This window comes from Psammomys obesus, unplaced genomic scaffold (assembly GCF_907164565.1).
Source record: "Psammomys obesus unplaced genomic scaffold, mPsaObe1.curated_primary_1811, whole genome shotgun sequence".
NCBI lineage: Eukaryota > Metazoa > Chordata > Mammalia > Rodentia > Muridae > Psammomys > Psammomys obesus.
In genome coordinates, this window is record NW_026596101.1 from 1,251,456 (window position 1) to 1,278,655 (window position 27,200).

At 46.8% G+C, this 27,200-nt stretch overlaps 1 protein-coding gene across 1 annotated transcript in view; it reads left to right on the top strand.

Moving 5' to 3' along the window:
- Positions 1-15,688: 15,688 nt before the first annotated feature.
- The window catches only part of Lhfpl4 (LHFPL tetraspan subfamily member 4), a 24,828-nt gene continuing 13,316 nt past the window's right edge, over positions 15,689-27,200 (top strand). Inside the window, exons 1-2 of the mRNA XM_055628554.1 lie at positions 15,689-15,805; positions 16,740-17,226. Coding sequence (XP_055484529.1) covers positions 16,821-17,226 — 406 coding nt within the window. The 5' untranslated portion in view covers positions 15,689-15,805; positions 16,740-16,820. The remainder of the gene's footprint in view (positions 15,806-16,739; positions 17,227-27,200) is intronic.

Sequence of the window (27,200 nt, forward strand, 5' to 3'; positions counted from 1 at the left end):
TTGCAAAAAAAGTTAATTATTTTTTTTTCCCCAAAGAAGGACAATTTTCAAATCTGACAAGTATTTCTTTTTCTTTTGGTACAAGTTCTTGCTTCATAGCCTAAGCTGCCCTCAAACTTCCAATCCCCCTGCCTCAGATCCTGAGTGCTGGGAACTAGGGGTGTGCACCACCATTCCTAATCTTAAAGTTGAAAAATCTTTAGGACAGACTGTTTAGAATGTTAGTGAGTTAAATGGAGAAAGGAACCCTGAGGCTGAGCTCGCAAAGTGGAGAGTGGAAGGGTGGCTCAGCCATGAAGAGCAGAGTACCTATGTTTGACTCCCAGCACCCACATGGCCCCTCACGACCATCCATTGCTCCAGTTCCAAGGAATCTGATGTCCTCTTCTGGCTTTGACAGCCACGAGGCATACTTGTGGTATACAGGCATATATTCAGACAAAACACACATACATAAAAAAAAATTTAAACCTTTTAGAAGTCGTATGTGTATATAAAGAAAACAAGTAGGAGAGTGAAATAAAAATTCTAACAACCATCAGGAAAATGAAACATCACTGAATGAGTTTCACATAGTTAGTATAGTCAAAGAGGGGCCGGTGAGATGAGCCAATGGGTTACTGTGCTTGCCACCAAGCCTGACATGAATTCAATGCTCATGACCCCCCACATGATGGAACTAAAGAATAAACTCTAGCAAAATGTCCTCTGACCTCCACACTCATGCTCTGATGTGCTCAGCCATACACGCACACATTCACAACCAAACAAACAAACTTAAAGGTATATATTTATGATACAACAATTGGTGAATTCAAAGATCCAGTCAAATTATCTAGGATGTGTCACAGCAATGCAGGGCAGGTGAGAGGTTAAGAGGACGTGAAGGACTGGATGCAACTGTCTAGCAAGCCTGGAAGAGGATCTCTAGAAAGGGAATCAAAAGCCTGGGCAGTGTGGTTGTATCCTGAAGGCTCCCCAAGGCTCATGTTCTGAAAGCTTGGTCTCTCGGCCTGTGTTGCTGCTGGAAAGTAATGAACTTTTAGGAGCTGGGTCCTATGTTAGTTGCTCGTGTTGCGCTCATGGGAGAAAGGATTTGCTTTAGCTTAAGGTTCCAGAGAGATAGGGTCCATCAGGACAGGGAGAGCATCTACACAGGAAGGGAGAGACAGGCAGGGAGAGACAGAGAGAAACAGAGACAAAGACACACAGAAAGACAGAGAACAGGAAGTAGGATGAGGCTATGAAGTCCCCTAACTGATGTACTCCCTCCAACAAAGCTGCACCTCCTAAGGCTTCAGAACCTCCCCAAACAGCACCACCGACTGAGGACAACATCTTCAAACACCTGAGCCTATGGGACAACATTTCTCATCCAAACTACTACAAGGCCTAATGGAAGGAAGCTGGGTCATAGGCAAAATGCCCTTGAAGGGGTATTGGGACAGTGTACTCCTTGTCTCTCACTTTGTGCCCACTTGTGTAATCGTCTCTCCCTGCCCATGCACCCATCATAATATACTGTGCTACACAAGCCCAAAACAGCAGGACTAATGACCAGGGGCTGTACAATGAGCCAAAACAAACCTCTTTCTTTATTAACTTTATTGTCTCAGGAATTTTGTTACAGTACCAGAAAGCCAACTAACAGCAGGAGAAGGAAAAGTCAAGAGAATTAACCATTTAAACATCTCTACTGAGGGCCAGCAAGATGGCTCAGCAGGTAAAGATACTGCCACCAAGCTTGGTGACTTGAGTTTAATTTTAGGAACCCATATAAAGGTGAAAGGGGAGAACTGAAAGTGGTCCTCTGACTTCACACATGTGCACATGAACCGATGCATGCACAAGCACATGCATGCGTGCGCACACACACACACACACACACACACACAAATAAATAATGTAGCAAAAAATTTAAATCATCACATCAAGTTTAGAACAGGGGGCAGGGCCTGTGGCTCAGCTGATAGTATTCACCTAGAACGGATGACCTCAGAAGAAATAAGGAAATGGTTGGCAAAATAGACAAGAAAGCCAACAATGTGGATGAAAGAGTAGAGAGGAAAGAAACAAGAAAACTGAGATTTTGAAAATAAAAAATAAAAAAAAGAAAGAAATGTTGGAAATGGAAAATGAAACATAGTGGGATGCATTACTTAAGGACTTGGCCAGGCGAAAGGAAGGATTAGCAGGGGTGGAGGATAAGGATTCTGCGTTCAAGCACCAATAAGGGGGGAAGAGAATGCAGCGATTGCAACAGAAAGCGTGGGGCTGGAGAGGAGCTCAGCGGGAGGGAACACTTGCTGCCTGCCTTGGGGTTTTATTGCTGTGAAGAGACACCATGACCAAGGTAACTCTCATAAAGGCCAACATTTCTTTGGGGCTGGCTTACAGATTCAGAGGTTTATTCCATTATCATCATGGCCAGAAGCATGGCAGCATGCAGGCAGGCATGGTGCTGAAGGAGCCAAGAGTTGCACATCTTGATCTGAAGGCAGCCAGGAGGAGACTGTCCAGCAGGAGAGGAGGAGGAGGCTCTGGGTCTCCCTGGCCTGACTTGAGCATGTAGGTGAGCTTTCAAAGTCCTGCCTCCACTTGAGTTACTTCCTCTAACAAGGCTACACCTCCTCCAATAAGGAAGGCCACACCTCCTAACAGGGCCACTCCCTGTGGGTCAGGCATTCTAACACTTGAGTCTACGGGGAGCGAGGGGAGGGGTGTGGGGAGGGCATTCCTATTCAAACCACCATACTGCCCGTGCAGATGGTACAGCTTTGCTTCCCGGCAACCAGGTCAGGCATCTCACAGCGACCTGCAACTCCAGCTCCAGAGTATCTGATGCTCTCTTCTGAACTTTACGGCCACTACACTCATGTAGGTGCCTGTGCGTGAGCAAACACCCACCCACCCACACTTACAACTTAAAAACAAAATCTCTTTTCCTTTCAATTTATTTATTACAGTTTATTCACTTTGTATCCTGGCTGTAGCCCCCTCCATCTCCTCACAGTACCACCTTCCCTACCTCTTCTCCTCCCATGCCCCTTTCCCTAGTCCACTGATAGGGGAGGTCCTCCTCCCCTTCTATCTGACTCTAGCCTATCAGGTCTCATCAGGGCTGGCCGCATTATCTTCCTCTGTGGCCTGGAAAGGCTTCATCCCCCAGGGGGAGCTGATCAAAGAGCCAGCCACTGAGTTCATGTCAGAGACAGCCCCTGCCCCCCCTTACTAGGGAACCCACTTGGAAACTGAGATGCATGGTCTTTGGTTGAAGTATTGGTCTTTGCAGGACTCCCTGGGCTCAGGTTTTTTGGCTCTGTTGATCTCCTTGTGCAGTTCCTGTCCCCTAAAATGTGATCATAAGTTGTATCCAACAGCTCTGTGATAAGACCAAGAGATGGAGAAGCTACAGGATTGACAAGGGAGCTGAGATAAACACTAAAGGCATAAAGAATCTATTAAGGCATAAAGAATCTATTAAATGAATTTAAAACAAAATTCCCACAAATATTGAGAAAGAAGCAGACATTTAAATACAGGAGACATTAAGAACCCAAAACAGAGACAGACGAGGGAGAACATCTTTACAAGATAGCCAATATGTTAAAAATATGAAGCAAAGAAACATTAAAGGTTATAAAGAAGGGCCTGGAGAGATGGCTCAGGAGTTAAGAGCGCTAGCAGAAGCCTAGATTTTGTTCCTGGGGCTCCCACGGTGGCTCATGTTCTATAACTCCAATTCCAAGGACCTAACACCCTCTTCTGGTCACTGTAGGTACTGCATACATGCGGTGCACATACATTCAAGCGGGCAAAACACTCATTGACTTTAAAAAGTAAAACTGGGCGTGGTGCCGCACGACTTTGATCCCAGCACTCTGGAGGTAGAAGCAGGTGGATCTCCGTGAGTCTGAGGCCAGCTTGGTCTACAAATCGAGTCCAGGACAGCCAGAGCAGAAACTGTCTTCTGACCTCCACATGCCCACTGTGGCATTCACGCTCCCACATCCAAGAACAAAACACTTGGTAAAAGTTCAACATCACTTATAAAACCCCCAAGACATTATAAACAGAGGAACACTCACAACAAGATATCTGTTGTTAAGGAAAAAAAAATGTTACATCTAGCCTACTTTTTTTGTGGTGTTAGTCATGTGTATGGTAGGCACGTATTCTACCAATGCTATCATATTTAATGACAAAATACTGAAAAATCTGAGCCAGATGTGATGTAATCCTAGCAACTTGTGAGGTCAAGGACGGAAAAAATAAGTTTGAGGCAAGCCCGGGCTACATATCCTGACACTGTTTCAAAAGCAAAACAAAATGCCCTGGAAGATGCAGACATCTACTTTTCCCAGTCTTATTCAACATTATAAAGGAACAGTTAAATATCTTCCCCAGGGCCAGCAAGATGGGCTCTATGGGTAAAGGACCTTGCTATAAGTTCAATCCCCAGAAGCCATGTAAAGATGCAAAGATTCACAAGGTTGTCTTTTGACTTCTACACATGTGCTGTGATGTGCAAGTCCACTTACGTGTGTGTGTGCGCGCACACACACACACACTGCACATAATCCTGGCACTTGAGAGATGAAGACAGGAGGATACTGAATGTAAGGACTACCTGTGCTACACAGCAAATCCCTGCCACCAATAAACAAAACAAAACAAATTATTAATAGTAATTTAAAAACCCAACAGCTTCTCCAAAACAAAAGCAAAGCCTTCAAACTTGAAATAATGTACCAGAACCCTACTAGGTTTGATAAGTAATTTTACAAGGTCACAGGATACACAGCTAATTTAAAACAATATCTTTCACTGCAATCGATGCCCAATTGGAAACCACAATGCTAAATGCAGTACCACTTGCAACAGCACAAAACAGAACCACGAAACAAAGATGACTCTGACAAATGCCAGCAAGTCTGGTATCTGCAAGAACAAAACACTGACTAAAGAAATCAAAGCAGAGATTGGCAGACAGCGAGACTCAAGGATTGGAAGACTCAGTATTGTTAAGGTATGAGCTGCTCCTGAATTCGATCTATAGATTAAGTATGATCTATTCAGGATCCATCAACTCGGAATTCAGGGAGAAACCAATAAGTTGATTTCTAAGAATTATGTAGGAAAGGATACTAAAAGATACTAGAATCATCAATTTAAATTGGCTTTAAATTTTTTATAATGTTAAAAAAGTATGTGTGTTATGTGTTATGTGTTTTATGTGTGGGTGTACTCATAGCATCATGTCATCCATGGAGAAGTCAGAGAACCCCTGTGGGAGTCAGCTCTTTACTATATTGGCCCTGAGAATTGATCTCAAGTTGGCAGGATTGGATTCAAGAACCCTAACCCATCTCTCACCCCAAAAATTAGTTTTAAAAGGACCAGATATGGAGGAGTCAGGCTACCTGATACCAAGTTTCCTGCAAAGCTACGATGGTCAAGGGAGAGTGATGCTGGGAAAGTAGTAAGCTGCCCGGCACAAGTACGGTGAGGTGACACATGGTTGTGCTCCCAGCACAGCAGAGGCAGACCCCGAGAGATCACCATGAGTTTGAGGCCAGCCTGGTCTACACACTGAATACAACCAGTCAGGACTACATGGTAAGACTCTTGCAAACAGACAAACTGATCAGGGGGACAAAGTAAACTTCAGAGAAAGATTCAAATATATGAGAAAAAGTTGTTGGTGTTGAGTTAGTTTTGTGGTTTATTTGTTTGTTTGTTTGTTTGTTTATTGATGCAGGGTCTCACTGCATAGTCCACACTGGCCTGGAACTTATTACAGCCCCAGGTTGGCCTGTAACTGGAGGTAATCTTCCTGCCTTAGCTTCTTGAGATTGTAGTTGTGAGCCAACATGCTCACCTACAGTTTCTTCTTCCTCTTCTTCCTCCTCCTTCTTTTTCCTTCTTCTTCTTTCGGTTTTGAGTGTTTTTCTTATTGTCTTTTCAAAACAGGACCTCATATAGCCCAGGCTGGACTCAAACCCTCAATGTAGCTGAGAGTCACTGAGCTCCTGAGCCTCCTCTTTTCACTTCTTTAGTGCTGAGATTACAGGTGTGAGCCTTTGAGCCTGCCTCAAAAAGATTATTAAAAAATCTTTAGTTGATCTAATTCATATGTAATAAAACTCATGGACATAAAACATACAATGTAATGGTTTTATGTCCACATAGTTGTACAACCGTGCCCAAATCTGTCAGTATCCTTTCAGCGCCTGAAAAAGAAGCTGTAGCCATCAGCGGTCTACTCCTCTCCCCCCCTGGGCAACCACTCTTCTACTTTCTGCCTCTGTGGGTTTTCTCGTCTTGATACTTCATCGAAGGGGTCTTTCTAGAATGCTGCCTTTTGTGCCTGGCTCCTATCACTCAGCTCATTGTTTTCTCAACCCCTCCACACCATAGAACGTATTAACATTTTGTCCTTTTTTATTGTTGAGCAGTATCCCCTTGAATGGCTACATACACTATATTTTGTGGATCTGATTACCAGTTGAAGGGCATTTGCTTTTTTCTACTCTAGAGATATTATGAATAGTGCTGTATAAATTATTATACGAGTTTGGGGTAGCCATTTTTTTCTTTTTTCTAAGAAAAGTTTATTTCTTCTTCTTTGCCTCCTCCTCCTTCTTCTTGGAGACAGGATTTCTCTGTGTAGCCTTGGCTGTCCTGGAACTCACTCTGTAGAGCAGGCTGGCCTTGAACTCGACAAAGATCCACCTGTCTCTGCCTCTCTGAGTGCTGAGATTAAAGGCATGCACCACCACCACTTGGCTGAAAAGATTATTTCTTATATGTGCATGCACACAAACACACACGCCTACATCTGTTATGTGTGCCACATACGTGCAAGTCTCCTGGAGGGCAGGAGAGTGTCAGGTCCCCTGAAGCTAGAATTAGCAGCAGGTAGTTGTGAAGTGCCTGGTGTGGGTGCTGGGAACCTAACTTGGGTCCCTTCAGAAGCAGGAAGTGCTTCTAAATGCTGAGCAGTCTCTTCAGACCATATTTATTCATTTTTGAGACAGGGTCTCACTATGCATCTCAGGCTTCCTCAAACTTGAAATCCTCCTGCCTCCATCTATTACATTCTAGGGTTACAGGTACGTGCCAGTACACATGGCCTCTGATTGTTGACAAAGGTCCCATGGTTATTAAAAAAAAAAAAAATTGCTTTCCAACAAAAGGTTCAGCATAGCCACATACAAAAGTAAAAATGACTCTTGAGGAACCGGGGATGAAGCTCAGTTGGCTGAGTGCTTGCCTCCCACACCTGAAGCCCTGAGTTAAATCCCAGCACTGCATGAACTGGGCCTGGGGGTGCGCTGCTGGAATTCCAGCATGCAAGGAGCTGGGAACAGAAGATCAGAATTTAAGATCATCTTGAACTTCATCATAAGCAAAAATTAACTCAGTGTGCATTACAAAGGCTCAAAGTGCAGAGTAAAACGGAAAATTTCTGGAAGGAAGTACAGAATAAAATTTTCTTAAATATTGGGTCAGGCTGGAAAGACAGGGAAAATTAAGGGGAAAAGAGAGGAAAAGAAACCCCTTGCCCTGGGATTCAGTTTGCCTGACTAATTGATTGATGTTTTGGAGATAAAAATCTCCCATAGCCCAGGCTTGAATCAAACTCACTATATGTAGCTAAGGATGGTCCTGAACTCCTGATCTTCCTGCCTCCATCACCCAAGTGCTATTCATATTCAAAATTTAAAAGATAAATATATTTCTTAACTCAACATAGTTTGGTACTGGAAGATGGTGGACATAGAGACCAAAGCAAGTTGGCCTCGAAGTTGGGATCCAGGGCCCTACTTTGTTTTGTATAACAGGTTCCTCCTAGGGTTAAAATACTCCATCTTTCAGAAAGCTCCTTGTGCAGGGAGGTAAACAACATAAAATAACTTCAGGAAGTCCCTGAAATTGAACAGGTTCACTAAGCCCCTCTCCGCCATGTTCCTGTAAGTAGCCCCAATCAGATTCACTGGTTCACCATCTTGGACTTTGGTCTGTAGTGGACTCCCTATCTGGGCTGAGTAGACGTGTGTCCCATATCTCCCCAGGGAGTGTGTTGTCACACAACAAAAATGCTAAGTATCCACTCTACCTCTAAGCTATGGCTAGCCGGAAGCTTCCCAATCCTGTCTGACTTGAGACAAAATCTTGCCCAGTTGCCCAGGCTGATCTTGAACTTGTGATCCTTTGCCTCAGACTCCTAAATAGCCACTCTGCATGGTACAGCAGACCTAGTAGTTCAGCTGGCTTGCAGCCAGGTGCCAAAAACCACTGGGGAAAGAACAGTCTTACTTCAAAGTTGTTAGAAAATCTAGATCTCTGTTCAAAAAGAATGAAGTTGAGTGGACTCTTGAATCATATTATTCTATTATTAATTTTGATCTTAGCCAAAAGGCCAAGAAGTAATTGTTGCTTATTTTTTAAATAATGATTTTAAAAAGGATTTGTTTTCATTTTTATTTTTTTAGACTATATTATTTTGTCTGATTTGAAATGGTATTTTTAGGGTTTTCGGGGCTGTGTCTCAGGGCCTCACGCTTAGCAAATGTTCTGCCACTGTGTTACATACCTGGCCTGATACTGGACTAGATTTCACCCGTTCCTTCATTACTTCCTTTATTCTATCTTCGTTTTCCCAACTCCAGTAACAAGAAGTCTAGGTGATATGAAATTTTGTTTATTTCGTATTAGTTTGTGTGTGTGTGTGTGTGTGTGTGTGTGTGTGTGTGTGTGTGTGACCTCAGAGGCCAGAAGAGGACATCAGGTCCCATGGAGCTAGAATTACAGGCAAGCTGCCCTATGTGGGTGATGGGAACTCAACTTGGGTCCTCTGTGTCTTAGTTAGGTTTATTATTCCTGTGATGACCAAAAGCAGCTTAGGAAGGAAAAGGTTTTACTGTTCATCAATGTGGTGGTTTGAATAAGAACATCCCTCATAGGCTCATATATTTGAGTGCTTAGTCACCAGGGAGTGGTACTATTTCAAAGGATTAAAAGGATTAGGAGATGTGGTTGGAAGAAGTATATCACTGGGGGGTGGAGCTTTGAGGTTTCAAAAGGCCATGCCAAACCCAGACTCTCTCTACCTATGGATGGGCTCTCAGCTACTGCTCCAGTGCTTGCCTGAATGCTGCCATGCTCCCCATTATAATGATAATGGACTAATCTATGAAACTGTGAGCAAGCCTCCAACTAAATATTTTCCTTTATAAGAGTTGCTTTGGTCATGGTGTCTTTTCAGCAATGACTAAGACAATCATTGAAGGAAGTCAGGACAAGAACTCAAGTGGGACGGGAACCTGGAGGCAGGAGCTGATACAGAGGTCATGGAGGAATGCTGCTGCTTACTGGCTTGCTCCTCTTTCTTGAGACATCATTTCTCTATGTAGCCGTGGTTTGTCCTGGACAGGCTGTGATCCACCTGCTTCTGCCTTCCAGAAGGCATTACAGGGATTACAGGCATGTGCTACCAAGGCCGGCTGTGCTTTGAGGCTTAAAAACCCATGCCACGCCCAGTCTATGTGTGTGTGTGTGTGTGTGTGTGTGTGTGTCTGTCTGTCTGTCTGTCTTTTGCTGCCTGCAGATCAGGATGTAAAGCTCTCAGCTATTGATCCAGCACCATGCCTGCCTGCTTTCTACCATGATGATCACTGAAACCTCTGAAGCTCCCAAACAAATGCTCGTCACAGCAGCAGAACAATAACTAAGACAATGTATCAGTCAGGGTTCTCCAGAGGAACAGAACTGATAGAATTATTGGCTTACTGTCTGGATAGTTCATCAACGGCTGCCTTCACCAGAAAGGCTGACATCATAGTAGCTGTCAGTCCTGGATGCTTCAGCATTCCCAATCTGATGTGGATGATGGAGGATTACTGGAGAGCCCTGGCCTTCAGTTCACATAGGAAAGTTGAAGAAGCTGGGTACTGATGTCGTCGAAGCATGGCAGAGATAGCAACAGTGGCGGCATCAGGGTAGATGAACTCTATAGCAATGAAAATCAAGCAGGGAAGAAGCAAACGCTTTTTCTTCCTCTGACCTCTTCATATAAGGTTGGCACCAGAAGGTGCTGTCTGCATTAGAATCGGTCACCCAACTTCCAGTGACCTGGTCAAGCAAAGTCCTTACAGGTTCCAGAGACTTGTCTCTTAGTCAGTTGGAGGCACAGTCAGGCTGATAACCAGGACTAATAATCCCAGTGGACAATCAAAGAATCCCTCCACCTCCTGTTCTTCCTCTCTTCTGCTTGGTTTGCTTTGAGACAAAGTCTCACTATGTGGCTCAGGCTGGTTTCAAACAGAGCTATCATCATCCTGTCTCAGTCTCCCAAATGCTGAGATCATAGGTGTGCACCACTGTCCAAGAAAGACATTTTTCAAGAATAATTTATATCATAGGCATTTCCAGTCACTTTTTAGGTCTTGTTCTTTGTCTCTGTACGTTTATTTATTTTTGGGGTAGAGTCTCACCATGTAGTTCCAGCCCCAAGGCCTGGAACTCACTATGTAAACAAAGCTGATCTCATAGAACATTTACTTGCTTCTGCCTCCTAAGTGCTGGGATTACAGGCATGTGCCACCATGTCCAGCTAGATTGTGTGTCTTGAGCAGAAATCAACTTTCTTGTAGCTGGTTGGGTTTTCCTGAGGTCCCTCTGCTTAGCCCATTGATGCCTGCCTCCTACTTGCATCCGTATGCTTGTCTCTTGGTCTAAGTCAATGGTTCTCAACCCATAGATCATGACCCCTTTGGGGGCAGGATCAAATGGCCCTTTCACAGGGGTTGCCTAAGACCATCTGCATATCAGATATTTACATTATGATTAACATAGTAGCAACAAAAATAATTTTATGTTTGGGGGTCACCCCCATACAAGGAACTGTATTCAAGGGTCTCAGCATTAGGAAGGTTGAGGACCACTGGTCTACGTTCCATCTGTGTTCTAACTTCTTCTTCCTTGTAAGGATGCCAGTCATGAGATGTCCACATACTGCAGCTCTTTTTACCTCGTCTTTTCAAGCCCTGTCTCCAAATGCAGTCCCGTTGCTGAGGGTTAGATCTTTAACATAGAGACAGGGTGACATTTCAGCTCATTACACCATGTCAAGGGGTTATTGGAAATACTAAATGATACAGGAAGGGGGACCTAGATGGTAACACAAGTCTAACTGTGCGCTTAGGCAGATTATGGGTGTTTCTTGGCTAGGGTATCAACTGGGAGCTCCACAAGCATTGTCCTTGCCTTATGGTCTCTTGACTTGATTTTTCTTTTTTCCTTTCCTCATTCCCTTTCTTCTTTCGTGTGCGTGCGTGTGTGTGTGCGTGTGTGTGTGTGTGTGTTTGAGAGAGCATGAACAAGCATTTGAGAGTCAGAATTGAATGTAGACTGTCTTCTCACTTTGCTGTCCACCACCTTTTGTTAAACTCACCGATTCCACTTGCCCGGCTGTGCAGCGAACCCTAGGAATCCTCCAGTCTCTACCTCTTCAGCACATATGCTGCTGAGACTGGTGGGGCCTTTGTTGTTGTTGTTGTTTGTCTGTTCTTGTTTTTTGAGACAGGGTTTCTCTGTGTAGACTTGGATGTCCTGGACTCACTTTGTAGACCAGGCTGGCCTTGAACTCACAAAGATCTGCCTTCCTCTGCCTCCCAGAGTGATGAGATTACAGGTGTGTGTCACCATGTCCATCTTGTTTTTTTTGTTTGTTTGTCTTTAACATGGGTGCTGAGCTTAGCACACCTACATGGCAAGCACTTTACCAACTAAGCTATTTCTCTTGTCCCCTCCTTTTAAAGATATAATAATAACAATAATGTGATGATGATTATTATTTTGAGACAAGGTTTCTCTGTGTAACAACCCTGGCTCTCTTGAATTCCCAGAAGTCCACCAACCCTTAACTCCTGAGTTGCTGGGATTAAAGGCATGCACCATCATGCCCAGCCTTATATTTTATTTTTTAAAAGTGTCTCATGTAGTCCGGGTTGGGGCTTGTTATGTAGTTCGGGGTACTTTTGACTTCCTGTGCCTTCATCTCCCAGGTGCTAGGATTAAACTCATGTACCCCCACAGGCGGTGTGAACACTCCTCCTTCTCTGCTTGCTGCAGCTGCTGCTACTTGCTGTCTGCCTTTGCAGCCTCCCCACAATCCCCCTGCTGGACCCTCCAGGGTAATAAATCTCCTTTGTGTTGGGAATTTGGTTTTGACTGGGCAGGGAACACCCTCCCTTACAGGTGGAACCCAGGGTCTCATGAGCACAAGGAAAACACTCCATTGAGCTACACCCCGAGCCTTGTCAATAGTGAGGCTCTTGCTACGTTGCTCATGAACTTGTCATCCTCCTACTCCAGCCTCTGAAGCACTGACTCTGCAGGCATGCACCGCCGTGTTCGGCTTTTTTGTTGCCATTAAGATCTTTCCATCTTTGTCTGGCCCTTTCCTGGTCCCATCAAGATGCTTTTCCTGTGAATGGATCTCATATTCTCTTTCTGCAACTGCTCTAAGCTCACCCTTTAAAATGGGGACACATCCCGTCCTGGCTCCTCACAGCTCAGCAAGTGCATCTCCAAGGCTCCTCCTGCTGTATCTCTTCTTTGGAGATATCATTTATTATTAAAATTTAATGATAATCACTTATATTTATAGCCCTTTTTCCATTTACAAAGCTTTTTTCTATCCATTATCTCTTTTGATCCTCCCAGCATCTGTGTGGAGGAAGTGTGTTTTTCTTTACTTGAAGACTTTCAAGACTTTCAATAAGCTTTCAAAATAAGACTTTCAAGAGCAGCATCAGAACCTGGGAGGCTGAGGCAGGAGGATTGTTACAGATGGAGGCCAGCTAGGGCTGCAGAGTAAAACCCTGACTCAAAACACCACCAACCAAGCCTGGGAGGGGTACACACCTATGATTCTAACAGTTGTGAGGCTGAGGCAGGAGGATCTGAGTGAGTTTAAGACCAACCTGGGCTACACATCTCAATCCTCCTCTCACACCTGCCCTCCCCAGGAAATGTAGTGTTTGTCTTCTGAGCTGTACAGATCATATGTGGCAGAGCTTGGCCTCAGATTTTAGTCTTTTGGTTCTGAGCGGCTCATGTATTCAGACATTCTTCTGTTAAAAACAAACACCAAACAAATGCCCACTGAAGCGAGTGAGTGGATGCCTGCAGTCCTAGCACTTGGAAGGGGGGAGGCAGGAGGATCAGAAGTTTGAAGTTATATCCTCAGCTACATTGTGAGTTCGAGGCCAGCCTGGGTTACAGGAGTTCCCTGTCTCAGCAAACAACCAAATCAATATACAGGCTCCTGCTCTCTCTTCCGGAGGCATGCAGATGAATTATTTAGGACTATTTAGGTTGGAAACAACAACTAAAATGGAAGAGAAACTGGCTTAAGCAGAAACCAAATTAACTGGCTCAGCCCCAGGATCAAGGCAGAAGCTGAGTGAGGAGGGCCATATGGGGCTGAAGCACTGTTGTTAAAGAGGTGGGGACAGAACTTTGTGGAGAGCCTCTGTCCTACGGAGTGAAACCATGGACCCAGACCAGCAAGAACTCTCAGCGGACCTTTTGATATCCTTTTGTTCTAGGCCGCCTAGCTTGGCTCAGCAGGCTAGGAAAAGAATAATTTATGATGGAGTGGGGAATAGAGCAAGGAAATTGCTTGGAAGGCACCCAGAGTGAAAGCATCCTCAGCGGGACGCCTGCTAGTGCTCGGTGAGGCCGACCCCTCCTGCCCTCTCCTTCCTGTACCTTCCCTCTCCCCAGTGATTCTGGGAACCCCAGCTGTCTGTTTTCTGTGTCCTCTTGTTTTCTGTGCCCGGTGCTGGAGTTGCCACACTTCAGCAGCCTTGTCCCTGCTTGCTAGATTGGTGAGTAAGTTCGTGACTCAGGTTGCCAGTGTAGCTGTCTCCCTCCATCCGTATGTCAGTTTTCTTCCTTGGCTTCTATCCCCATCTGTAAGGTGGAAGAGGTCTGAAGGAGATTCCTTGCCCTGCCCCTCCCACTCATGATTCCAGGACCACAGGATCCTCGGCACGTGGAAAGGAAGGCTTCTTCCAAGAGAGTGAAAAGGGAACCCAAAATCATGGTCCATGTTCTGACCCTGTGGGAAGGTGAGTTCATATGGAAGAGAGGTCTCAGATTGTGGAATTACATAGATCCACTCTCCCATTACAATTTGACATTCAGATGGCCTGTTTCTTACAAAGACGTTAAACAAACAAACAAACAAAACCCCCACCCTGTCTATTATCACCATATTTTTTTAAAGTTGAAATTTTTGGTTTGGGATGTAACTTTTGGTAGAATGCACTCTTAGCATGTACAGAGGCCCCGAGTTTGATCCCCAACCCTGCACAAACCAGGTGTATTGGTGCATTCCTGCAGTTTCAGCACTGGGAGATGGAAGCAGAAGGATTACTGCAAGTCCAAGGCTCACCTGGTCTAACATAGTGAGTTTTAGGACAGCTAGGACTACTTAGCAAGACCCTGTCTGAACATACTCTCCCCCAAAACAAGGCAGACGTTTACAAAATATGTAATCAGAAAAACAAAAACAGGTCCCTTATTACACTGGAAAAAGAAAATTTGAAAATATCGTATGAGCTTTTTCGTATAGAGTTCCAACAAATGGCCCAGTGTTTGGGATCTACTAACATGGATTATTTGCACACATGCTTCTGTGAGCAGGCACATACGCACAGGCGCGTGCGCGCGCGCGCGCACACACACACACACACACACCTGTAAAGTGGAGCATAATTTGTCCACTTTACAGATGAGGAAACAGGTTCAGAGAGCTTGAATTCAAGGTCACAGTGTTAGTTTGTGTTCCAAAGGCTAAGAAAAGACTTGAGTCAAGCTGCTTTCCCCTCCGAGTGTCCCACGGGTGGTTCTTTGCCCTAATCACTAGCCTTAACTTTGAGGCTTTGTTGTTTAGATCTTCATAATGTCCAAACTTCATGACACTCATCGATTTGAGCACTCGGGGGGGGGGGGCGGCGGGGGGCAGTGTAGAGAGGAAAAAACAACTCCCCAGCCCCTTTCTCTCCTCCTCTTGGTACTCAGCCTGGGTCCTGTTCCCTGGCCAGATCTCCTTGTGCTGTGGGCCAAGGAATCCCCACGGGCTGGCGTGGGGTGTTAACAGTTTAGGAGTTTCCCTCTCCTAGGGGGTGTTGACAGTTTCCTAGGAGACTCTGGAAACCTTCAACGCCTCCAAGACGCAAAGGCGTACAAGCAGAATGGAGAGACTGGAGGCGCTGTCATAGGTGGTAGGTGGTAATCCGGAATGAAGAGATTGAGTTCCACGTCTATCAAATAATCCTTGTTCGGTCCCTTCCCCCATCCCCATGGGCTTTGTGGGGAGCCGGAACCCCACAACTCAGGCTGGCGGAAGGGGAGTCCCGCAGTCAGGAGGCCTGCAGTCAGGGCTGGGGTGGGGGCTGTGGCTCTGGCTGAGGGACGTCAGGGTCACCGTCCCTGACTTTACCTCTGGCTGCCAAGACCTGGAGCGCCCCTTTTCCCCCAACCCCCCTCCCCTTCCACTCCTTTCTGTTCTTCACGCGCTCGCGCGCGCGGGGAGCGCGCCCAGGCCGCGGCGCGCCAGTGCACAGGAGCGCGCGCCTCGGCGCGGGAGCGCGTCCCGGCAAGAGCCTGAGCAAGATGGAGGCCGCGCAGAGGACGTCGCCTGGGCCGAGGCAGCCACTGCCTGGAGCACCTAGCCCCGGCGCTTAAGCCCTGCTGGTCCCGGATCACCTGCCCCGACCCGGCCCAGGTTGGTCCTCCCTCATCCCTTCTCGGCGGCCGCAGCCTCTGCGCGTGTCCGGGCCTGGGCGCTGGGCACTGGGCAGCCACCCCCAGCCCTGGCCCTACCCGGGCCCAGCCGCTCCCCTGCGCCCCAGCACGGCCCCTGCCCGCTGCCCGCCCCTCCAGGCCCAGACAGCCGGCTGGCCTCAGCCCCCCTGTTCCCTTGGCCTTGAAAGCCACTCTCCCCGGCCCTGGCCCGCCAATCCTAGACTACCCCCGAGCCGCCGACATTCAGGGCTCTAAGGAGCGCCCTACAACCACCACCAATCCCCGCCAGGAGCGCAGACCCGCAGACCCTACAGTGTCAGCCCCCGACTCCATGCTAGCCTCATCCTGACCCCAACACCTAGCCTTGGTTACCAGCCCCTGACCCCTGCATGGACCTACTGTAACCTTCCTCGTGCCCTCGGTACCAGCCCCTGACAACCTCTCCTCCTCTTCCACATAGAGAAGCGTATATCTGCTTCCAGATCCCCTTCAGACACCCAGTCCTAGACACACCACCCTTAATTACAGCTGCAGTATGCCCTTCCCAGCTCCCTCTGTTCGGTGTCTGTTAGTGCTCCAGTATTGATCTCCATCTTTCATTACATCTCCCCTCAGGCCCCTCTTACCCCAGCACCAGTTCCCAAGCTCCCTCTTGAACTCCCCCACGAGCACTTTCTGGCACCCCCCCCCCCCGACTCCCAGCCTCCATCTCCTCATCCCACCCCCCAACTTTCCCATGGCCCCTTTCAGCCCCCCCCCCCATAGGAAACCTTAGCTAGTCCTTCAAGTCGCCGCCCCATCACTGTGCTGACCCCCTCTTAACTCCCCAGCCAGCCCCCAGGTCCCCAGCTCCGCCTCAGGCCCCGCCCTTGTGAGTTCCTTGACTCAGGGCTGCTTCTCGCCTGCGTCCCCAGCTCCGGCCCCGCAGCCCGGTGGTCCGTCTTGGGCCGGCGGCCCCCTGCCAGCGGCCGCCGCCGGCCCCGCCCCCGGGCACCATGCTGCCCTCGCAGGAGGCCTCCAAGCTCTACCATGAGCACTACATGCGGAACTCGCGGGCCATCGGCGTGCTATGGGCCATCTTCACCATCTGCTTCGCCATCATCAACGTGGTGGTCTTCATCCAGCCCTACTGGGTGGGCGACAGCGTGAGCACTCCCAAGCCTGGCTACTTCGGCCTCTTCCACTACTGCGTGGGCAGCGGGCTAGCGGGCCGCGAGCTCACCTGCCGGGGCTCTTTCACCGACTTCAGCACCATCCCGTCCAGCGCCTTCAAGGCGGCCGCCTTCTTCGTGTTGCTTTCCATGGTGCTGATTCTCGGCTGCATCACCTGCTTCGCTCTTTTCTTCTTCTGCAACACCGCTACCGTCTACAAGATCTGCGCCTGGATGCAGCTTTTGGCAGGTAGGGGAGGAGTGGGCGCGGGACTCTTAGCAAAGACTCTAGAGGTGAGAGCTCTTTCTTGGAAGAGCAAGAGCTGGATTATTCTCTGTGTTGAGACACTCACTTCGTGGCCAGCCCTGAGCTGCTATTGAGGAGAACATTCAACAGCAGAGAGCCACCTAAGGCCAGGGGACAATCCTTAGAATTGGTAATTGGGTCTGTCTGCTTGGAGGTGCAGGATCAATTGATGGGTTAGCGTTATGTTCGTGGGTTTTTTTTTTTTTTTGGGGGGGGGCTTCTCTGTAGGCTTTCTTTGAGGGATTTTTTTTCCCTGAATGAGGACTTATTAGAAGTGGGGGAGGGAAGGGGATGTACGAATTGGGGACTGTCTTGGTCCTTGAACTTGCTGGCATTATTGACTTTTTGAGGTTTGGTTTCCTCATCTGCAAAACTGTGCATTGGAGAGATGAAAGGGTCTTTGATAAACTTTAAATCCTTTCCTGAGAGTGGGGAAAGCAATCTGTGGTGTTGGTACAAGGTGTCTGTTGAAAGCTTGCAACATAAACCTCTGGAGAGATGATCTCTATCCTTTCAAATGTGCCTGCCCCTGACTCTTTCTCAGGAAGGGTTCTGTGCCACATCCAATGGTGATGAGTCCCTTGAAATCTCTAAACCGTTTGATGGGGATAGCCATTTTCCCCTAAGGATCAGGGAAAGGCCTTTTGGGAATGAGAAATGCTGAGACAGTTTCCCCTGATCCATTAGAGCCGTGTGTCCCCGCCCACTCTTCGATCGCAGTCACATTTTGAAAACTCAGCAACCTGGACCTTTGCCTAATTGCAGGAAAGGAAAGAGAGTCGGGCAGGGCAAAGTGAAGCCTAGGGATGACAGGGTGGGAAAGAAGATGGGTAGAGGCTAGGAGAGAGTTTGGAGCCTTCCAAGAATGAGAAAGAAATGAGAAGACTTGATGAAATGGCCCATTAGATGGTTCTTTGCAGTAAGCACTTCAGAATATTCAACAAGTGTTTAGCCCTTCAAGAGAGCCCCCCCCCCAAAAAAAAACAAAAAACAAAAAACAAGTGATATGAACTTACAGACAATGCCACTGCAGGAACTAAGAGTAGAGACTTGGCTGCCACAGGGAATGTGTTCACTTGAACTTTTCCATTGGAAAGAAATCTCCCTCTTTTCAAGGAGGCGTGGGAGTTTTCTAAAGGGCTCTGGAAGTCACTCAAGGTCACGTGTTAAGAACACAGTAGTGATCAAATTAAGACTTGTCACTTGGGCTGAAGGCCAGATGTGAGGGCAAGGTCATGAGGCTAGTTTGCTTCCCCAAGAGAACTTTAACAAATGTAGAGAGGAATCCCTGCCCTACTAGAGGATACTTGGTCTGACAAGGGCTGTTGGAGGGAGGTAGTGTATATTCAGATATGGATGTGTTTTTTTTTTTAAATACTTATTTAAATTCTTAATTATGTGTATGAATATGGGGGTGGTGGTGATAAGATGGGCTCAAAGGCAGTTGAGTGTGAAGGCCAGAAGAGGGCATTGGATCCCATACAGCTGGAGTTACAGGTAGTTGTGAGTTGTTCGATGTGCGTACTGGGAATGGAACTCGGGCCCTCTGTAAGAGCAGCTAGCATTCTTAACCACTGAGCAGGTCTCGCCAGCTCTCAGATGTGGACCCGTCCTAATGGAGCTGTTTAAGAACCTTTGAAAAGAACAAAGAAAGGAAAAAGAAGGGAAAAGGATATTGTTCCACGTTTCCCAGGGGTGCCCAGAGGTGTTGGTGTGCATTTTCTCTGTATTTTCCCTCGAAGGCAAGCTGGAAAGAATGTATGTTCCTCTTGAACCCCAATCCATCAACTTTAATTTGGAGTCTGCAGATGGATTGCTGACCTCTTGGCCCTCAAATTCTCGGTAATCCATGTGGGATTTCATTTTGAGATTTGATGGACAGTCTAACAGGGCTATCACTGAAATTTAGCAATCTTAGAGATCACCACCTTCAAATTCCACCTTCATTCTCTCCTGTTTCCGAGAGGTAACTGACCACAGACGTGCAAAAGACTTACTCAAAGTCACACCACTAGCATGGGAGGAAATTCAGTCTATAACCAGGATTGTTGTTGTTGGTGGTGGTGGTTTTGCCTCCTGGTGCAGGGAATTTTCCTTTTCCTATGGACTGAGGGTGCAGTTGGTGGAACTGAGAACTTGAAGGCATTTTGCTCAGAGATATCTAAGTTTTCCAGATAAGTGTCTGATTCATACCACTTAATAAAGTGGCGCTAGGAAACAGGCCAGCTCTGGACTGCAAGTCATGTGTTAAAAGTGTCTCAACCTACAGTCTTTTTATTTTTTCATGACAGTCATTTGGACGTGTGTGTACAGGTGCTAACCCACAGGTCTGTTTATGCTGTGGGACAAGCACGGAAGTCAGAGGGCAATCTGCAGGATCTGGCTCTCTTCTTCCCTCTCATGGGGCCTCAGATGGGATTTGTGTTTTTAGGTCTGGTGGCAAGTGCTTTGTATCCACTGAGCTATCTTGCCAACCTCCCTTATAACCTTAAAGAAGCCTGTTTAGTTTTAATCTGAGTCTTCTCATCTGGAGCTGAGAGACTGACACTTGGTTGGTTGGGAGTGTATCTTTCAGCCCATGGGCTCCTGCAAATAACTTTTTGACTAAGATCACTCTGCTCAGAAAGTGAGACATCAGCCATCCCCAGAGTGACAGCAAAAGCCTTGTCATACAGGAATTAGAACACTTGTCACTTGATTCTTGTTCTTTTGGATTCCCCTCAGCCTACGCATCTTGAAGAACACCTTCTCATTAGGAAAGTTACAGCTCTCTCTCTCTCTCTCTCTCTCTCTGTCTCTCTGTGTGTCTCTGATTATCTCTGTCTTTGTCTCTCTATCTCTCTCCTTAACCCAGGCTGTCCTGGAACTCACTGTGTAGACCAGGCTGGCTTCAAACTGGCAAAGACTTGCCCTCTTGCCTCCCAAGTGCTTGGATTAAAGGCATGAGCCACCATGCCTAGTTTTGTTTTTGTTTTTCAACTGTTCTGTGGTCATCCCGTGCAAAGTGCCGCAATGCTGAGGGTCTTAGTCACTGTTCCCTTGCTGTGAAGAGACACCATGATCAAGGCAAGTCTTCTAAGAGAAAGTCTGAAGGCTTACTTACAGTTTCGGGGGATAGTCCGTTATCATCACAGTACAGAGCATGGTGGCGGGCATGGTGCTGGAGAAGTAGTTGAGAGCTATATCCAGAAAGAGAGACACTGAGCCTGGCATGGGCAATGGAACCTCAAAGCCCACCCTCCAGAGACACATTTCCTCCAACAAGGCCACACCTAATCCTTATAATCCTTTGAAATAGTATACTTCCTGGACTTCAGATATGTGAGCCTATGGAGGCCATTCTTATTCAAACCACCATGATGGGGTACACAGGCCCCCCCCCCGACTGGGTTAGTACTGTATTAATGGAAACACAGTCTTCCCTTTGGATTAGTTTGACTAACATTGAGCCCAAATGTGAATTCTCCACATTTCTCCCTGTGTCTTCTGTCTGTGATTACTGACCTGTCCGTAGTCTATCTGGTGTGTGTGTCTGGTCTGTCTATCCCTGTTGACTATGTCTGTCCTGCATCTCTGTGTGTCCTGAATCTGTGACTGTGTGTATTCCTCACAGAGGGCTTTGTTTTGCATTTATTGAGCAGCACAGAAGACATGGCATGGGAAAGAAATGAGAAATTCTTTACAGAAATCCTAACAGAGTTCAGAAGGAAAGAAATTGCTTTACTACCCCCAGCTGCTTGAGAATAACACTAAACACTACAAAACAGATGTTATCACCGTATATCCACATGTAGCTCCCAAGATTTATAAGATATTTATTGTATACGTTGCCTTCAACCTGTTGGATGCATTCAGCAAATGATTACCACAACACATATGTACGTACATACATGTACACACACACACACACACACACGCAATATTTTGGGTCAGGAGCATATAAGAGTACACAGTTTACGATTAAAGCTATGTATTAGCTTAGGTTATAAGAGCTGATTGCATGGAAAATCCAAGGCGTAGTAAGGTTTAGTTACATTGTTCTCTCAAAGGCAGTTTAAGCATAATCCTGAGCACACAGTAGGACAGCAGGAAAAGTACAGAACCTTAAATAATCTCAAGACATATGTATTAACTCAGCTGCAAGGTCCAGATAAACTCTGGTACCTTTCGAGTCCAGAAACATTTTCAAAAAAAAAAAAAAAAAAAGCATCACCACATCCAACCCCAAGGACCTTAAGCTTCTGGAATGTAACCCCTGCTCTCAGAAAGCTTACTGTCTTCTTGGTCCTGCTATTGTCAGCAGCCCTGGAGTGATGGGCAACAGAGACTCAGCTCATAGTACCATATATAAGATGTAGCAAAGAGCGCCGGGTTTATTGTCTCATATGATCTGGATGTCAGGAGTTCCTGGCTTGAGGGTAGATCCAGATGCTTAGGAGACACCTGAGCACCTTTCCCTGTTTCGTGGTTCCCCTGTGCTTTTTCACCTTAAAGCCCACTACCTCTTCCTTTTAATTTTTAAGTGTATTTATTTTTATTTTATGTGCATTTGTGCTTTGCCTGCATATATGTCTGTGTGAGCGTGCCAGATTTAAAGACAGTTGGGAACTGTCACATGAGTGTTGGAAACTGAACCTGGGTCCCCTGGAAGGGTAGTCAATGCTCTTAACTGCTGAGCCATCACACCAGCCCCTAGCCCACTACCTCTTAAAGGTAAGAAATAAAGTTAGCAGTAGCTCCAGCTTTTCCTATCTCAAACTTAGCAATGATCGTGGAAAATGGATGCCAGCGGCCAGGGGTGGTGGCACAGATCTTTAATTCCATCACTGGGGGACCAGAGGCAGAAACAAAGGCAGTGGGAGCTCTATGAGTTCAAGGCCAGTCTATACAGTGAATTATAGGACAGTCAAGGCTACACAGAGAAACCCTGTCTCAAAAAGCAACAAACAAACAAAAACAAAAAGAATGATGCCAGTAAAAGTTCCGGGGCTGAATTCTATCAGCCCAATTTCCGCCAGGTAGCTATCTCCTAATGAATCATGGTGACTTTATCTAAGACCTAGATTCTCCGTTCCTGCATTTACGCCACGTGGACCAATAGTGAGAAAGGTGAGTCCCCACAGAGATTGTAAAAGATTGTGTGAGATGACCACAGACAGGCGCCCCTACCCCTGTGGACTCTGATGTGTGCTGAACTGTAAATGTTGTAGATATATAGCCGAGGCTGGCTGTGGCTTAGCTGACAATCAAGGCTGGAGGTAGGTAGTGTTGGCGTGTGGGGGGTGTAGGCGCGTGCAATCTGAGCAGAGAAGGCCGTGCACGGAGAGGCCCAGCTGACGTGAGTGCAGCAGGAGATTCGGGATGGACTGATGATGAGGGCCCTACAGTGCTGGGCCAGGGAGTTTGGACTTCGGTGAGCTGTTAGAAGTTACTGTGACTGCTACAACTACTCAAGACTGCAAACCCAGATCTCCATAGTGAGCTAGAAGCCAACAGGGGCTATGTGAGACCCCGTCTCCAAAAGAAAACTGCTAGCATATTCTGAGACTTTACCCTACGCTAGACCACGCACTAAGAAGCCATTTGTCCCAGGTCATAGACATGCTGGATCACGGGGCCATTATTGTGACCCAATCCTCCTACCTGAAGTCAGAGGACAACTTTGTGGAGTTGATTCTCCTTCCTACCAGCACATGCCTCCTGGAGACAGAACCCAGCTTGTCGGGCTTTGGGGCAAGTGCTTTTACTTATGGAGCTGTCTCGTCGGCCAGTTTCTGTGCTAGATGTCTTTACAACAACTTGTCCAATTTCACACTTCTAGTACAGAGGGGAGGCTGAGTCTCAGCGTGAGTATAGATGACTCCAAAACCTTCTGCTGCCAAATGGAGCAAGGGAACCGAATTCACAGATGACAGGTTAGAGCTCTAAGTGTCAGAGGCGAGGCTGAGGATAGCCACAGGAAACAGCTACAGCCTGGCTGAGGAGGAGGCTGGTGTGCAGTACTAGTGTAAGGAAAGGGGATCTAGCCAGGTGTGGTGGCACATCCTGGTCCCTGAGAGACAGGCAAGAAGATGGCAGGTTGGAGGACAGTTCGGGGCACACGGTGAGACCACATGTAAACAAAAGCAGAAGAGTTGAGAATTCATGATTGCCTGTCTGCTATACACGAGGCCTTTGGGTTCAACCCCTTATGCCTCAGATATAAAAATTAAAAAGAAAAATAGAAGAGTGCACCAATATGTCCCAGCTATGTTGTCCGGGAGAAGTGGGTTTGCCTCTCTGAGTCTGTTTCCTCATCTGCAAAATAGTTGTTATTGTACCTGCTTTTAAGGATGATAGAGACAAGTGGAACGATGATTTTTTTTTAAGATGATTTATTTTATGTATATGAGTGTTCTATCTGCATTTACACCTGCCAGAAGAGGGAATCAGTTCACATTATAGATGGCTGTGAGCTACCATGTGGTCACTGGGAATTGAACTCATGACCTTTGGAAGAGCAGGCAGTGCTCTCAACCGCTGAGCCGTCTCTTCGGCCCCTGGAACAATGATTTTTTTTAACGTGGCTCCCAGGGTGCAGTAGGCACCTGACACACAGCCTTCTGTGTTTGAACTCGATGCCGAGTTTGAACTCGCTGCAATGATCACAAGGCTCGAAAAGTCAGCCACAGGCCAGCCTAACTCCATTGATGAAGGAAGACGCCCAGAGACAATGAACACCCGGGTGGTCACAGAGGTGGGAACCTAGGCCCCTCCTAGGCCTCATCTGTCCCAGAAGGAAGATGAGCCTGGCCTTGGTTCAGCTGATCATGAGTGCCAGGTGAGGCCTGGTGTGCAGAGCCTCGCAGGGGATGTGGAAACAGAGTGCTAGCTAGGGCCGTGCAGAGGAAGGAAGCTTCCTATCCCCCAGGGTCCCAGGCTCTGGGATCAGAGGTCACAAGTGTTGCTGGAACAGAAACTCAAGACATGCACTTGTGCCCCTTCCCATGGCCTTGGGCTTGGGTTCAAGTTTTCTTTGGAAGTGAATGGTTTAATAATTTAGATAGGATCTTGCTATGCAGCCCAAGTTATATTTTAGCTTGCCGTGATCTGCCTGCCTCAGCCTCTCTAGTGGTGGGAATTCGGGCCCACATTTTAAGTCTGGATAGGCTTTAGATTTTATTCCTATGGTAAAATTTAGTTACTTAGTTACTTTGAATATATTGATACATAAAATTTAGCAGTGTTTAGTTACAGTGCTAGCTAGCACATCTACTCCATGAAAGGGACCCCTTTCCCTCTCTTCCCTTCTTTATCTCTCTCTCTTCCTTCCCTTACTTTCTTCATGTCTGTCTCCCTCCTATTCTCTCTGCTCCCTCCCTCTCACACTGAACCTTTTACTGTAGGCTTCCTGTGTACACCACTGTGCTGGGTTCCAGATCCTGCTCAGAGTCAAAAGAAAGAAGAAAGGGGTCTCCTCCTGTGGCACACACATGAAGTGACTGGATCACAGAGGAGCTCTAGGGTGCATGAAGAGAATTCTCGCCACCACACACACACTCACACACGTGCATGCATGCACACATGCAACGCTAAATAAGTGGAACAAAACAAAACCCCAACATATAGTTAACCCTTTATAGGCAGAGTGTAGTAGAACAGCGCTTTGCTTGCAACACTCAAGAGGCAAAGGCAGGCAGATCTCTTTAAGTCAGAGGCCAGCCTGGACTACGTAGTAAGACTCTGTCTGTAAAAGTTAGCTCTTGTTTCAGATTTTGTTCCGTCTTTATCTCCTGACTTTGTCTATAGATTCCTCTCCCATGGTGAGATTTTTGTTGTTGTTGACATAAGCAAAATGTCGATGCCCCTTTCAGTTTCTGGGTTTAACATTGTTCTTAGAGAGGCCCTCAAGTGTTTAAACTGCTCTGAGATTAAAGTAGCTCATAATGATGAATCACATGGAATGGGAAGGGGAAAAGATGAAAGCAAGAAGCTTTCGGAAAAATAACCCAGCCTTAGTCCACTGCCATCCCCATCCCTGCCCAGACCTGATTGCTTTTCCCCCACTGAAGGGACTGGTACCACTGTGCTTGGCTGTAGTAGTTCTTGAGGCCGGAGAGTGTATGGCTAAGGAGCTGGCAATCTAGAAAGGGCCTGCATGCTGTTCCATGACACGCAGAAGCCATTAGAGGTCTGGGAGCAGGAGGGACAGACTTCTGTGGGGATCCACTCCTCCGGTAAGGACCTGGCACCTCTGAAAGGCTTTCCCCACCCCCTGCCCCCTGCGTCATCATTATAGATCAATTTTATAATCCATGGACCCTGGGAGACATGTTTAAACTGTAATAATTAGGTAACCCCTCTTTGGAGCCAATGGAAGATCATTGTAGGCACAGGTGTGTACACTGGCTCATGATCGTTAATGGTTGTGTGACCCACATCAAATTCATTTTGCCACCGAAGCTCTGTCTGCGCTAGAAGAGGGAGGAGAACTGAGGGGTTGGAGGAGGAGCTTTACAAGAACCTTGAGAGTCCAGCCTTGAAGCTTCCGTCTTATTTATAGGCCTTTGCAATTACTTCTAGGAGTGGGAGTGAGCAGGGCTGGGTATGGCTTAGAAAGGTAGCCCAGGTGGCTGCTGGGAAGATGCATTGTTTGAAGGCTTTCTGGGAAGCAGGAAGCTGGGAAGATGGACAAGAAGATGATTGTCCAGGCAGAATGTAAGGCCATGGAAGGGAAAGGAGCCCACTGGGTTTGTTTGAGTTCTGAGGCTCAGGCAGGTGCAAAGCTCCCTCGGTGGGCGGCCGAGTCTCTGAAGAAGCATTCACAGAGGATACAAGAGGAGGAACGTGTTCCTGGTGGAAGAAGATGAGCTCCTCTCGGAATAGTATTAAATTCGTGGGCCCTGGATCATGTGCAAGCAGGAAAATGCCAATAGTGTCGGCACGCTTGGGTCTGGAGTCAAAGACAAAGGTCTATTCTAGAGCTGAAGGTCTGAGGTTTCATCTCATGAATCTTAGTGTGAGCAACATTGCCCAGGGACAAGATGAGGAAGGAGGAAGAGGGAACATCTCAGGATACCAATCATCAGAGGACAGGCAGCAAGAAACCAGAAAAAGAGGCTAAGAAAGGAACTGGAGCAACCGAGGGCAAGTAGCAAGTGAGAAGCTGAGGGAGGTACTTGAAGAGACTGTGTTGGTGTGGAGGGAGGCATCGGCACCACCTGGGCTGAGAGCATCTGAGGTTTTTCAGTTTCAGTGCTGCAGATTGGATGCCTGGCAAGTCCTCTGCTGGCCACCGTATATCCTCAGTCCTGGAAGCTTGTATTCCATGGAATTAACCTCCAAAACAAAGAAAAAACCCAGGCGTGGTGGCATTCGCCCGTCAACCCTGCTACTCTGAGGGCTGAAGCGGGAGGATCATGACTTCAAAACTAAGAGAAATGAAGGGAAAACTGAGAGACTTTCTTTGTGGCAGACCTGTGTTACAATGAGTTGTGCGTGCGCGTGTGCGTGTGTGTATGTGTGTGTGTGTGCACATACATGGATGTTTGTGCAGGTGAGTGTGAAAGCTAAAGATCGCCCTTAAGTGTCATTCCGCAGGAGCTATTCACCTAATTTTTTTTTTTTTTTTTTTGAGACCAGGCATCTCACCTGAGACTCTCCAGTTAGCCTAGGCTATCCTGACAGAGAGCCTGGAAATCTGCCTAGCTCCACTTCCCCAGTGCTGGGATTCCAAGTAGACCACGACCAGGCTCTTAAAAAGATTCGTTTTTGTTATTTCATGTATAAAATAAAAATAAGTAAATCTCTGAAAGAAAGAAAGAAAGAAAGAAAGAAAGAAAGAAAGAAAGAAAGAAAGAAAGGAAAGAAAGGAAGAAAGAAAGAAAGAAAGAAAGAAAGAAAGAAAGAAAGAAAGAAAGAAAGAAAGAAAGAAAGAA